This window comes from Agelaius tricolor, unplaced genomic scaffold (genome assembly GCF_023055355.1).
Source record: "Agelaius tricolor isolate 1412-34295 unplaced genomic scaffold, bAgeTri1.0.p SCAF_20, whole genome shotgun sequence".
NCBI classification, from domain to species: Eukaryota; Metazoa; Chordata; class Aves; order Passeriformes; family Icteridae; genus Agelaius; species Agelaius tricolor.
Window position 1 is genome coordinate 14084443 of NW_027269280.1, and position 14047 is coordinate 14098489.

The 14047-nt window shown below is 46.1% G+C and overlaps 1 protein-coding gene across 5 annotated transcripts in view; it reads left to right on the forward strand.

The window, feature by feature from the left end:
* MORC2 (MORC family CW-type zinc finger 2) overlaps window positions 1-13022 on the forward strand; it is a 48072-nt gene extending 35050 nt beyond the window's left edge. For 4 of the 5 annotated variants that reach the window (XM_071445848.1, XM_071445847.1, XM_071445849.1 and 1 more), the window contains 11 exons: window positions 1033-1138; window positions 6222-6354; window positions 6779-6853; window positions 6966-7340; window positions 7759-7899; window positions 8013-8067; window positions 8836-8977; window positions 9304-9495; window positions 9590-9683; window positions 11053-11241; window positions 12105-13022. In XM_071445848.1, coding sequence (XP_071301949.1) covers window positions 1033-1138; window positions 6222-6354; window positions 6779-6853; window positions 6966-7340; window positions 7759-7899; window positions 8013-8067; window positions 8836-8977; window positions 9304-9495; window positions 9590-9683; window positions 11053-11241; window positions 12105-12173 — 1571 coding nt within the window. In that variant the 3' untranslated portion in view covers window positions 12174-13022. Of the gene's footprint in view, window positions 1-1032; window positions 1139-6221; window positions 6355-6778; window positions 6854-6965; window positions 7341-7758; window positions 7900-8012; window positions 8068-8835; window positions 8978-9303; window positions 9496-9589; window positions 9707-11052; window positions 11242-12104 lie in introns of all 5 variants that reach the window. The other variant, XR_011682061.1, reaches the window with a different exon arrangement.
* Window positions 13023-14047: the final 1025 nt, after the last annotated feature.

Below are 14047 nucleotides of genomic sequence, written 5' to 3' on the forward strand. Positions count from 1 at the left end.
CAGAGCAGGGTAGGTATGGCCAGTAGCAGTGTTGAGAGCAGGCTTAGAAATGTCATATGAACTGGAACTCACCAAAGGCACCCATCCCAGTACCAGAATAAGATCTGAAACATCCTCACAGGCAATGGGAAGTGGCCAAGTAATTTGTACCCTGATGCACTGGCCTGCACTGTGTCAGCACAGAGGGAACCTTTTGCAGTTCCCTTGGAGTTTAATGCAAGTTCTCTTCTGTGCACCTCTAAACAGCTCTGGCTAAGCCCTTGTTAGAGTAATGGGAAGCTCCACACCATCACTTTGTCACCTGGTAGAGGGACACCAAACTCCCTTATTTTCTCCCTGGGACTTGAGGATGTGGTTGTAGGAAGGAATGTGAGGCCATTCTTGTGGAATTATTTGTTAGGCTCTTCTGCCTTGATGGTTGTCTCAGTCTTTTCATGGTTCTTTTGAAGGGGGAGGGACTTTTTTCTCCTTCTTCTTGTCTTCCCTTGTTGATATCCTTCCAGAGCCTGATTTAAGGACATTTGGATTTTCTTGGCAGAACTTGATTTTGTGAAGCTGTTGGTTTCCTGGTAGGCTGGCAATACTCTGGAAGACAAATTTGTGTTCCTGGTTCATCAAAAATTTAGTAGATTTTTTTTTTTAAGTGGATATGTCTGTGATTTGTGTTACTTTGGTATCATTGAGAGACAGCCTGACTGCTGGGCAGAGCTGTGATGTCTGGACTGGCTGTTCAATTCAGTTTGTATATGTCATAGTTGCAGCAGGAGTGTGAGGTTCTCTGGTGTTGGTTGGTGCCAGGCTGCATTGTATTCTTGTTAGGTAGGATTGTCTTTGAGGGTTTCATTCAAGTGTTTTGTGAGCACAAATAAATAATTGACTCAATATATTCTGTGACTGTCTCACTTTTTTAGCCACTAGTCTTACTGTTGTTGGATACACTTTGGTGTGGTACTTGGGCATTAAATGGGCTACAGGAAAAAATGATGTGTATCAGGCTGTGTATTTCTGACTTGCAAAGTGTCTGTCTGACAGATGTCTGTCTGAAGTGGCGGACTCTCCCATTCCAGCTGAGCTCGGTGGAGAAGAACTACCCTGACACCTGGGTGTGCTCCATGAACCCTGATCCTGAACAAGACAGGTAAGAATCAGTTAATATTAAGATTTTTCTGCAAGGTGCTTTATCTGCACATTTGGAGCTTTTTTCTGGTCCTCTGTTCTTTGAAAACAGTTGGAGGGATACTGTACCTTTAAGTTGTGCTCACAGTCTGTGAAAAGGCAGCAATGGCAATTGTATAGGGAGCTGAATGCTGGGTGGGCATTTGCAATGTGCAAATTGCAGAGGACGTCCTCAGGAAGTGACAGGTGATACCAAACTGGGAGGAGCAGCTGACAAACCAGGCAGTCACAGATCCCTCCAGAGGGACTTGGAGGTTGCAGAAATGGGCCAGTAGAAGCCTATCCTGACATTCAACTAGGAAAATGCAAAGTCCTGTCCTTGGGGAGGACAGCCCCAGCACTGGTGTGTGCTGTCCATCCCAGAGCTGATCAGGCTCAGGGCATTCTCATCAATGTATAGAAACATATAAAGGCAGGTTGCAAAAAGCACAGAGCCTGGCTCTTCCCAGTGGTGCCTAGTGCCAGGACCAGACACCAGGAGCACAAACTGGAATGCTGGAGGGTCCCTCTGCACATCAGAAACACTTTTTTCCCTGTGAGGGTGACCAAATCCTGGCCCAGGTTTCTCAGGGAGATTGTGCAGTCTCTATCCTTGGAGATATTCCAAGATGTGGTCCTGAGCTCCTGGTCCTGGGTGGCCCTGCCTGAGCAGGGTGGAGCCAGGTAGACCCCAGAGCTGTCTCTAGCCTGTCAACCAAGTGATACGGTGAAATTTGAATCATTGGTTGTTTTTCTGCACTGGCACCAGAAATACTATTATAGATTTAGATTATATTAGTTTTGTCGTGGGCAGGATAGATGGCAGCTGGAGAACTGTCATGCTGCAGGCTGGGAGTTAGGTGAGTTCAGGGGGGCTTCGCAATTGCCTTTTTTGCTCCTACTGCTCCCACCCATCAGACACCAAACTGCAGCAATTACACATGGTTGGGATGAACCTAGGACGGACATTTTGCATGCTTGAGGAAGCAGCACAGTGGTTCATTTTCCAGTGATGTGTGTTACAGTCACAAAATGTAGGTAGAATGTAGTCATTTATTTGAGTGAGGAAAATGATTGCTTTAGGTTGCTTCTCTGTGGAAAGCAGCACTGCTGGAAGCCAGTTCTTGTCTGTATTCTGTAAGGAAGGGAAGCTGCTTCTCTGTAAGTCAGGTCCCTTGGCTCAGGGCTTAAAGACAAAGGGGATGAATCCAGGCAGTAACTTTTGATTGGAATAAAAAATTTAACATCTATGGCTGAAAATTTTACAGAATATTGATGCTATTTCAAAGTATTGACTTTCTGACTTCTTCCTTTTGGTACCTCCCAGTGGAGAATACCTGTGCTGACTTCTCTGTTTGCTCCATATGTATGTAGAGCTCCTGCTGTAGAGCTCTGAGGAGTGTGGCAGTGCTGAGGATGTTCCTGGACAAAATGTTGGGGCAGGGCTGAGCCTGGAACCTAAGGGGCTGGCACATCCCCAGCCCTTCAGCTGGAAGGAGTAGCAAGGTTCAGAAGATGTTGCTTGTAGACACACAGAAACACAGACAGACCGTGTATGTACGTACATCCAGTAACACAGATAGCACAAGTGGGCATGTGCAATGCTCCCACAGACCACACCAGCAGCTTCATCCTTTTCCCTCTTGGCTCGTCAGGATGAAGGATCACTAGTGGAAATACTCATGTCCATACCTGGCCTTCAGATCCCGTGCCTCTGGTTACTTCCACTGGGATAGATTGGCCCTGAGGCCTGCAGTCCCAGGGGGGAGGTGTACAGACCTCCTTCTGTGTTTACACATAGCGCACACACACTCCAGACCTCCCAGTGTCTCACACTGGGGATCTCTCTGTCTTGATTGGATCAGGATCCTTGCTCTTCCCCATGTGCTTTCTGCCTAGAGACACCCACAGTTCCACCTACACCCCTATACCCATCTCCATCAGCTGTGAGACTCACCCATGTCTCCAGTGATCAGCTCCTGAGGGTCACCCTTAGACATCCCCTCCCTTGCTCCCAGGTAGCCTCCTGGTTGGCTCCTCTGGCCTGACATTCCCGTGGCTCATATTCATTCACTTGCCTGTAGTCACAGCAGCTGGTGGCACTCAGGCCCATGAGTCACTGGGACCAGTGGTCCCTCTCCAGCTGCTGACACTTGCACCCCAGTACAGAGGCCCTCGCCTAGGAAAGGGGAAGACGTGGAGGTTAGTACACAGAGGTACTGACCAGCCAAAGGTTTATGTACAACTGGCCCTTGTTATAGTGTATTCTTCCCATATTTGTTCTTCCCAAATAATCTCAGTCCTTTCCTTTACTTGCTTTTGGTCCAAAAGATGTTTCAGAGGGCTGCCCCCATTGACCAGACACCAGAGCTGAGGCAGCCGTAGGACAGTCTTGGCAGGACCCCAAAAGGGGTTTCTGTTCCTCTGAACAGATTTGCATTCCACAATTCCCAAAAAGCCCAGTTCACATCCCCTGAGCTGCCTTTGGGCCACTGGGCTTGTGGAAATGGACCCTAGATGGGCTGGTAGCTTCTGGGATGGCCTGAGGGTAGCCATGGAAGGGTGTTATTCAGGTCCCCTCACCTGCCATTATATTTGTGCACTTCTGTCTGCAGAAGTGGGGGTCTTTGTTGTATCACCTACCAGGAACTTGATTTACTGATGAAAGAATTCAGATCTTTTATTTGCAATACCTTGAAAATTGGGGGTGTGTGGGTGGGGCTGCTTTTCACATTGAGGTGTTGTTTGGAGTGAGTCCGAGTACCTCCGCAGTGCATGCTGTGCCATCCTACATCCCCTGTGCAGGAAGCTGGGAAAGGGCAGGTGGGGCACTTGGCACTGGTGAGCCAAACTTCTGGTCATTTTAGCTTCAAAAGGGGTCTCAGGAGTCTTACTCTGGGAGAATAAATAACTCCAGGACATTTCTTGATTAAGTAGGCTTACATGTGCTTTCCAGCAGCAAGTGCAGTTGTGTCCTTTACATGAAGTAGAAGTTTCTCCAGCACTCCTCTGGCTTTTGGCTGGAGCACATTCCAAGTGCTGCACTGTTGAGTCCTTGTGCAGAGTTTGGACACCTTCATATCTGTGTCCTGACTATTACAGGTATTTGTAGTGTCTGAAGGATGACAGGATTTGAGAAGCACATGGGTGGCATCCTCAAGCTTGCGTACTGTGAGGCTCTGTGCAGGGTCTCATCCAGCCAAATTGGAAATGATGTAATGTCAGAGCAATGTCAGGTGTTGAAGACTCTCCTGGCATCAGAGGTCATATGGTAGTTTTGGCTGCCTCAGCAAAGTGTCTACTATTGGCACTGAGCTGTTCCCTGCCCTTCTGGTTTGTCCACCTACACTTTAGTGGCTGCTTGTGGCATGGTGTTCCAGATCATGGGAGCCGAATGCCCTTCTCAATCTGTGTCATGGGAAGCAGTCACTCCCTCCAGTGCCACTGTCTCTGTTGAGGTCAGCACCAGGTGCCACTATCACTCACCTTTGTTACAGAGAAGGCAGTGTCCCTGTTTCACACTGTGAAATAATGTCAGGCTTGCTTGCCTCTATTCTCCTATCTGATATCCAGTTGGATCCCAAATGTCGTTTGGATGGGTGGCTGAAGCACCAGCTGAAGATGATTGTGTGTCTCAAAGTTCCTTGAGCATTATCAGAGTCTTGGTTTTAGTCCATTCTGACTTCCAAGATGATACATTTGTTCTGATTTGCTGCCTCCAGTGATGCAGTCTCTGGGTTTGGATGCCATGAGTAGTCTGAATTTTTCTTGTCACAGAACTCAAGGTGCTTTTGTTCTTTACTGTGCTGTAAGACATAGCTTGGCAATGCTTCCAGCCTTGCCATGAGCTGGAAGATGCATTTCTGTGCTGGGAAACCTGTTTATGGTGCCACTTGTTCAGTTTTATCTTTGGGAACTGCAGGTTTCTGTCACGGGCAGTCATTTTGCAGTGACGACATACACTTTCTTAGCCGAAGAAGTAACCACTCTATGGAAAGTGCTTCAGCAGGAGAGAGGCTGATGTAGGAACTGCTGCTTGTGCTCCTTCTCACTCACAAAGCTGATCAGAATGTATCTGATAGATAGCGATCTTGATAGAATCATCTCTCCCCAGCTTCTTGGAGCTTTGAGTGTTCTACAGTGAGAGCAGGGTTCTCCCTTTACTTATAAGACTTACATCTTCAGGTTACCAGCTTGGTTCCAGTATCTGGTCCAATGAGATCTGCTGCATCTCTTGTGTTGTAAAAGGGCCGTGCTGCTTTCCTGGCTCAAATCATTCTTCCATGACTTTACCCCAGCAGTGCTGATCCTCGTCTGTCTTTCTATGATTGTTTGGTGATAGGAGATGAGCCTGGGCTCAGTCCCCTCTTCCTTCTCTGGCAGTGCTCCTGCTGGCCAGCTGCTCATCCAGCACTTCAAAGGTGATGCCAGTGCATTTGAGAGAGTACTTCCTGCCTCTCTTTTCCTTCTCTCTCAAGGACACTTCCAGGATTCTGCACCTGAAAGGACCTGGGAGAGTAGGATACTCACCACTGTTGTCGGCCATGGGCTGAACAGCTACAGGAAAGCAAAGGACAAAGCAAATAGCTACAGCATATTGCAAAGGACACTGCCTGACCTTCAATGGCAAGGCAGAAGGCATCTGAGACTGGAAGGCTTGTGGTAATGTCTTAGTCATGGGTTTCTGGTACTGTGCTTTCCTTTATGAAGGGAAAAAAGTAGGTAGAAAGAAGAACTGATATAAGGAAATAAGCTGATAGGAAGGAAAATTGCTGAAAAAGTCTGGAGTACAGATGCAGTACAGAAGCTGTCACAACTGTCACAGTTCCTGGGCTCTGAATTGGTGATTTCCAGCATAAATGCCTTTTTATTAGCAACTATGCTTTTGATGCTTAATTTGTATCTCTTTTCCAAGATGAAAATCACTGCTTTTGAGACTGTGACTACTGCAGAAAAGCAGGTGGCTTTCCTGCTGCCTTTGGAATGGTATGTTGGGATAATCCTGCATGAGATGATTCAGGTTCTGCTGTCCTTGGTGAGGTTGTCTTGCATTCCCTCCATTCTAGATGTGAGGCTGCAGAGCAGAAGCAGAAGGTACCACTGGGAACTCTAAAAAAAGACTTGAAATCAAATGAGGAAAAGCAGAAACAACTGACAGAGAAAATCCGCCAGCAGCAGAAAAAGCTGGAAGCTCTGCAGGTGAGTCTGGAGGTCTTCAGCTAAGCAGAGCAGGTGTGATGGACTTCTCTGTGCAAAGGGCTGCTGCTGAGTCTGAAACCATCTATGGTCCTTCATAGGGCTGGGGCTGTTGTAACAATAAAAATTGATCATCTCATCTTGCATTTAATTTTCTGTTGGGAAAATGGAAATGACAGATGAAGGAATGTCTCTTGAAGAACACAAAACACACCATATAATTGTTGGGTTTAGCCTGGAAAACTGCTGGGATGGGTTCAGGCAGCCCCTGGCAGCTTGTAAACGTGAACTTTCTGATCTGTTTTTGTTGTTGTTGTTGTGTTTTGTTTGGTTTTGGGTTTTTGAGTGGTTGGTTGGTTGATTTTGTGTTTGGGGTTTTTTTTTTTCTTTCTTTTAATTTTTCTTTTTTTGTTGTTGTTTTTTGTAGAAGACCACTCCAATTCTATCTCAGGCTGACTTAAAGAAACTACCTCTGGAAGTGACTACACGGCCTTCAAGGGAGGTAAATGGGATCCTGCTGTAGGCTTTTTACTCTTATGTGCTTCCTTAGCTGTTCTGAACAGCAGTTCCCCACTCTTCTACCCTTCCTCTCTCTCTACCCTCCTTTGTTTCAGCACACCCGAACTCAGCGCCCACGATCTCCTCCTTTGCCTGATGTAATCAAGAATGCTCCCAGCAGGCCACCAGGATCTTCACCTCCTCACAAGTCCTGCACTCAGCTGAAAAAAAGTTCTTCAGATCGTCCAAATACCAGCTCCCCCAAGCTAGCCAGCATGCTCTTCAAGGAGGAGGCCAGCACTTCGAGGACACACCATCACACTGTGACAGCTGGGAAGTCTAACAGCACTTTAAAAACTCTTGCCAAGCCAGGTGCAAGCATGAAGTCTCTCTCTGGCCAACAGAGCCCCAAAAGCTCACGTGAGACACCCAATCCAAAAGCAGCCAAGGTGCCAGCAGTAAGGAAATCTGCCTCTGGCAGATGTTTACAGGTAAGAATCAATGGGATGAAACCCCTCAGCTCCTCACCCACTGTCCTGTAAGCCTGTCTGTTCTGTATTGTGATATGTGCACTGTGGGCACTGCACAGGACAAGAGAACTTCTACTTTGCTCTTGGGTTAGGGTGCCATTTACACTCCTTGAGAAGACTGGTCTCATCTCTTTCCTATTAGACCAGATTGTTTCCCCAGGGAAAAAAAAAGTGCATGGAGTGGTGGGGTGAGTGTTTGCATGATGATATACCACCTCTAAAACCTTCCAGAAAAGCTCATTAACTACCAAATTAAATACTGAATGTTGGGTTTTTTTCTGGGGGGTTGGTTTTTATTTTTTTTTTTAACTTGGCTGCAAGAAGGTTTTGGTTGGAAGCAGGCTGGAATTAATAGCTAGAGCTTGTTTGCTTCCTTCAGGCCTCCAACACTCGAAAGAGGGCCTTGAACATCACAGAGGATGGGTCTGAGGAGGAGGGTGAGCCCAAAAAGGAGAGGACAAAACGAGGAAAATTTTTGGCAGTGAAAGAAGAGAAGGATTCCAATGAGGTGGTGGTGGAGGTAAGAGTGTACTGGTGGAGGTAAGAGTGTGCTGGTTTCCCCAGCAGAAGATATTTGTCAGGTGTTTATAATCTTGATGGGAGGTGACTAATTTGGGCTCTCTCTGCTCCCAGCTCACAGACAGTGCTGGAGAGGAAGAGTTGTTGGAACTGAAGAAAGCACAGAAAGGTGAGAAATAAGCCCTTGGGCTACCAGTATCTGACATAAAAAAGAACTGTTGTACCAGTTAAATGTGTGCTTTCATTAATTAGATTTTAAAATAAAAAATAGTGTCGATTTGAATTCCAAACCCCAAGATTACTCTAACTTGCATGAAAAATTTTGGCTGAGAACCCTTTGATTAGACCAGTGGCAATTGTGGCATGGAAAGGTCTGTGATTGATGGTTATATCATGTTGTCAGCAGTGGGGCTGGGCTGCAGGGTGTAGCTGATGGCATGTTCACCTATCCTGAGTGGATCATGCAGCCATGCCAGCTGGAAAATGCTCAGAACTCTATCCAGATCTGCACTGCTGTGAGAAAAGAGTGACTGGGAGACCCCAGGAAAGGTGATAGCTGGGATGGTACTGCACCATCTGCCAGAGCAGGGCATCTTTTCAGCATGCTTCCAGGGAGCTGTCTGGAAAGTGGCCCACTAGGGACACGTGGCAAATTGTCCTAGAGCCCATCATGAGACTATAAAGCCAATGTCAAACAGCTTGGAGTACAGGAGAAACCTTCCATCTGGAATTGCCAGCTCATTTCCATGCATCTTCCTGTTTCTCAGCAGGAGCTGACCTGTGTGCCCATTGTGTTTTGATGGTGTCTGTACTGCTTGAGGGCATTGTCACAGATTCAGGTGTGCTCCCTGCTGAGGTGCCTGAATCTCTAGAGCCCCTGTAGAATGTGCTTTCCAGCAGCTGAATGTTTACAAACACCTTTGCTTCCCCCTCACAGATAAGGGGCTGCACGTGGAAGTGCGTGTGAACAAGGAATGGTTCACAGGCCGTGTCACAGCTGTGGAAAGGATCAGGCATGCAATCCGGTGGAAGGTGAAGTTTGATTATGTCCCTACAGACACCACACCAAGGGATCGCTGGTAACTATCTAGAGCTACTGAATTTTGGAGGCTTGGGGTTTTTTTTTGGGAGGAAGGGCCTGTTTTATTGCCATAGATCCTGAAGACAAATATGCTGTTGTCATGTCAGGAAACATGTGAGGTCAAGACTGTCCAGGGCTACATAAAGAATGGGCATGACAGACTCCATCAGTCTGTCACTCTGATGCCTGCCCTGGAGGCAGCTGTTGTGTGTCTAGAGGTCTGTTTGACACTTGGGTACAGGTTCTGATGAAACCGTTAACCATGTTTCAGGTATGTCCAATGTACAAAAAGATTCCTGACATTCCCTTAATACTTTTTCTCAGGGTAGAGAAGGGCAGTGAGGATGTAAGGCTTATGAAGCCTCCCTCTCCTGAGTACCAGGCTCCAGACACACAGCAGGAAGAGGAGGTGGTCATGGCTGAACCTTCTACCTCGGATTGCATCAGAATCGAGCCTGACACCACTGGTCCCAGCAGCAGCCAAGAAACAGTTGACTTACTAGTCCAGATCCTTCGGTGGGTTCACTGCAGATCTTGTGAGCTCTGCAGTCTGATTGCTTCAGTCTGTTAAACTCCCAGCTCTGGCTTTGCATTTTGTTTTCCTGCACAGGAATTGTTTGCGATACTTCTTGCCTCCAAGTTTTCCAATCTCCAAGAATGAGCTGAGTTCCATGAGCTCAGAAGGGTTGTTGGCATTTCCCTTGGTGAGTTCAGTACTTCTAGAAAAGTAAGTTTATGTATTTTCCCCACACATATTCCATTCTTATGGCAAATGTGCATCTTGCTAATGCAGGCGTGCACTCTTGAAAAAATAATTTGGATCCTTGGCAGACTAACATAGCTGAGGAAAAGAATGAGAGCTCTGAGAGATGCCTTGAGTCTTGTAAGAGTTGTCTGAGGATTTTTTTAATTACCATGCATATGTGTGGGAATGCTGTTGGCTGCTACTATCTTCAATTCTTAACCATTGCTATTAAACTTCTAAAAAAGAGAGACCAGATTACAGGTTTGTAGAAGCAAGAGGTAGACATATCTGCTTGTTTTGCTCCCAGCCTTATAACTTATCTGGAGACAATCTTAAAAATTATAAATAATAACAAATAATTATCCCCAGATTCACAGAATATTCTGAATTGGAAGGAAGCCACAAGGATCATTGAGTCCAACTCTTAGGTAAATGGCCCATACAGGGTTTGAGCCCACATTAGTGTGGATTCAATCCACTTTATATTTACTTTAGTGTGAGAGAACATTGAAGTAAACCCCTTCCCACTTCCCTAGGAGAACAGGTTGACTGCCAGCAAGTCAGCTGCACACCATAAGACTTTTGACTTCTGTTTATTAGAGGACAGGTGGGACTGAGCTTCCACCAGCAGCCTGGTACTGGGGAGGAATGTTACCTGGTACCAGTGCTGGCTGCAATGCAGGGCAAGGGAACTGGCCTCTCTTACTTTTTCCTTCTCCAACATACCACCAAGAGAGACCTTTCCAAGGAGGCACATGTAAAAAGCCACCTGAAGATGAGCACATGACCAAAGCTTGTTCTGTTTTGCACTTCCAGACTCAAAGTGTGGGTATTGGCAGTCTCGTCTCCTCCCCTTCTCTTAACTCAGGCATCTGCTGGAGTTACTATTCCTGCTTCTTCTATAGGACACCTTGGTTGTGTCTGGGGCTTTTGGTTAGTGTAGCTGTCCCTACCTTGCAGTGGGAGGCTATGATGTCTGGGTGATCTGTACCAAGGATACTTACAATTTACAGGGGATGTCAGGCCTGCAGCATACCTGTGGGTTCATGCTTTTTAAAGTACACTGCACCCTTAATCTAAATTCAAGCAGCTTTGGGGGAAGTTCTGGTATTGGAAGAATGTGAAAAGCTGTGTGAATTCTGTGCTGGCTGCTGTAGGCAAATCAGATGTAAATACGAGCATGGGCAGAGTGTGCAGGGGCACACTTCAGGGAGGATTTGATCATGGGGGCCAGGGGTTTGGATCTTCTACAGCCTGTGAATGCTCATGTTTTTGTTGATGCTTGATGCTTTCTCTTAATGTGACATCTTGTGTTTTGCCTACTACAGAAAGAATATTTTAAGCAGTATGAGGTGGGTCTGCAGAACCTGTGCAATTCATATCAGACACGTGCCGATGCCCGGGCCAAAGCCTCTGAGGAAAACCTCCGGAACTTAGAAAGGAAGCTGAGGGAAACAGAGGAGAAACTGCAGAAGTTGAGGACTAATATCATGGCCCTTCTGCAGAAAGTGCAGGAGGTGGGTGAGGAGTAGCAGCAAACCCTGAGCTGTCTCAGAGTAGCCACCTAGCTCATCCCCTCCAAGCATTGCAAGTGTTTCACTCCAGTGTCTCACTGGGCTCCAACTTCCTCAGATTGGAACAGCTTGGCTGTCACTGCCCACACTTGGGATCCAGGCCCTAAGAGTCTGATGTGTGTTAATTCTCACATGAGAATGATTTCTCATGGTGTTTATGTTATGCACAGATTCTGTTTGTTCTCTACCGTGAGGCTGCTTGAGAATTTCCCCAGGCATAGGCAGTGCTCATCAGGGAGTTTTTGCCACATTCCTGTGCAGATTCTGAACTCCACATATAGAAACACAAGCCTTTAAACAAACAACATGAAAAAGTGTTGAAAGTGTTGTGGTGAAATGGATATATTAGTTATACGATTAAATTAAAATAGAAAATATATAATTAAAACATTTAAATAAATAAACTCTAAACTAAAAAACTTCTTTAACAAAATCAGGATCAACCTGGAAAGGCTACTGAAAGCATCTGAAAGCACTTTCACCCTGTTAGGAAAATGTGTTAAATCTTAAAGAACCCCAACCAAATCTGCCTTGACCAAAATCAGTACAGTAAATCCATCACTTGAGTGTGTTGTTTGAGCATCAGGTGCTGGTGGGTTTCCTGTGTTGTCTTTCGGATGCTGACAGGGAAAGCTAGGGGTGCTGTCACTGCAAGCTGTCAGCAGCTGGAGGGTGCTGGAGGTTGGAGCATAGAGGTTGAGCAGGCCAGATGTAACAGAGGGTGCTAAGCTGCTCTGGCTCCTCTTTTCTTGTGCTGTTCCTCAGTATTCACTTCTCACTGGTATTCCTTGTTGCTTTGGTTTCAGGACATTGATATTAATACAGATGATGAACTGGATGCATATATTGAGGACTTGATCATGAAAGGTGACTGAGCATCTCCAGCACAAGTCGTGGAGAAGTGCAGAAGAGCTGGCTGCTGTAAAGGGAGATGTGGATCTCTGTGCAGGTGGACTGAGGCAGCTGATGAGGAGAGAGTTTTTTAGACAGTGCTCATGTTGGTGTACAACTTGTTCCTGTGACTGTACATGAGAAACATTTGTGCTGTTGGCAGGAAAATTTTTAACTTTGTAGTTCTCTGAATCTCTTCCTTTTGTTTATAAATATTTATTTTTAAAAGAAATGGGAACTGTGCCTGTTACAATGGCTGTTTTTGTGATGTAGAAATGTGACTACCGCTTTTGCAACTCAAGTGTATTCATATGCTAAACCTGGGAGCTCGGAGCACCCTGCTTAGCTTACTGGTTCTCCAGCAAGAACCTGGCAGTAATTAAAAAATAATTTTAAGCCTTGAGTTGTGGCAGAGGGGATTAGGCTTTTTTTGTGGAAGATACTGAACTTGAGGTAGAGAAAGCCAAGCCATGAATTAGAGCTATAGAAAGGAGATGTCCTTGAATGAGTGTGAGTAGAGGGGATGGAACGTTGATGGAACTCGGAAATTTGGCACTGGCACCTGCAGTGAGCTTCCTGGACAGGAGGTTGCTGCAAGTGGGCGAAACTGCCACTGTGGTAATAGCCAAGAGGCTGAGGTCCTTCTAGAAGAGGATCACCCCTGGACTGCTCACAGTGGGCTGTGAGCATCAGAGGAAGAATGCTGGCGTTCGGGTTCTCTGCTTGCAGTCACTTTATCGCTCACTTCTGCTGCTGTTTCTTTGAGACATAATTACAGCATCAGAAGAACTCCTCATCCACCTGACAATAAAGTGACCCCTGTTCTATTTTCACTCCCTCAGTTTTGTGTTGCTTTGCTCAATTTGCTCTACCAGGTAATTTTATTATTAGAGATTTCTAATTATTAGAAGAGGCTATTTGGAGCCTTCAGAGCCCTACACCACTGATTGGCATCTGGCTCTGTGCCTGCAGCAAGGAGAATACCTCTCCCTTATCCTTCAGCTGCAGCCAACTCCTGGTGAGCCACTTGTGGCCAAGGGGACTTGGTCAGAGTTTGTCAGCTGGCCAGCAGCTTTGCAGGCCTGCTAGGACAGTGTCTGTGGACTCATGTTCGGAAACTGGAGTCCCCTGCAAGCCAGATGGTTGTAAACATGGTGTAAAGCAAAAGGTACCCACTATCAGGGATGTCAGGTGGAATGGACCCTGGGGATTGACACCTGGATGTGTAATAGACGTCTTGCAGCAAACCCTTCTAAATTAAATATCTGTTGCACCAAAAATCTTTGCTACTAATTGTTTATAGTCCTGAAGAACTCCCAAGTTTCTACACACCACAGAAGAGGGAGAAGGCTTTTGCTTATTACCTGAATTCCAGGTGCTTATCACAGCACATGGTGAGACTGCTTCCATCCAGAATTTGGGCCTGACATCCCACAATAAATAAAGGTAAGGAGTATTCCCCTCTTCTCATACACCCTCCTGCACAAAGGGGCAGCATTCCTTAAGCAAAGAAACAGGCTCCACCAGTCTCCATTTCCTCACACATACTGGAGATTTATTAGTTGTGATGATACACTGCAGTTTCTGATGAAAATAATCCAGAGAAGATGCATTTTTTATTAAGATGAAAGAAGTCTCTGTCCTTCCCAGGAGACAGCAGACGTTCTAAAGAAGGAGATTTTGTTATATTGCAGTTCAGAGCTGTTGCTGCACACAGGCTTTAATTTCTGACACCCAGAGGGCGCCAGGATGGGGCTAATAGTTCTCGAGCTTCCTGGCACAGTTTGATTTCCTACTTCTCCCATGTTAGGAAAGTGCAGTTGTTTTGAGGTTTGGTCTTTTTCCCCTCTTTTCTGTG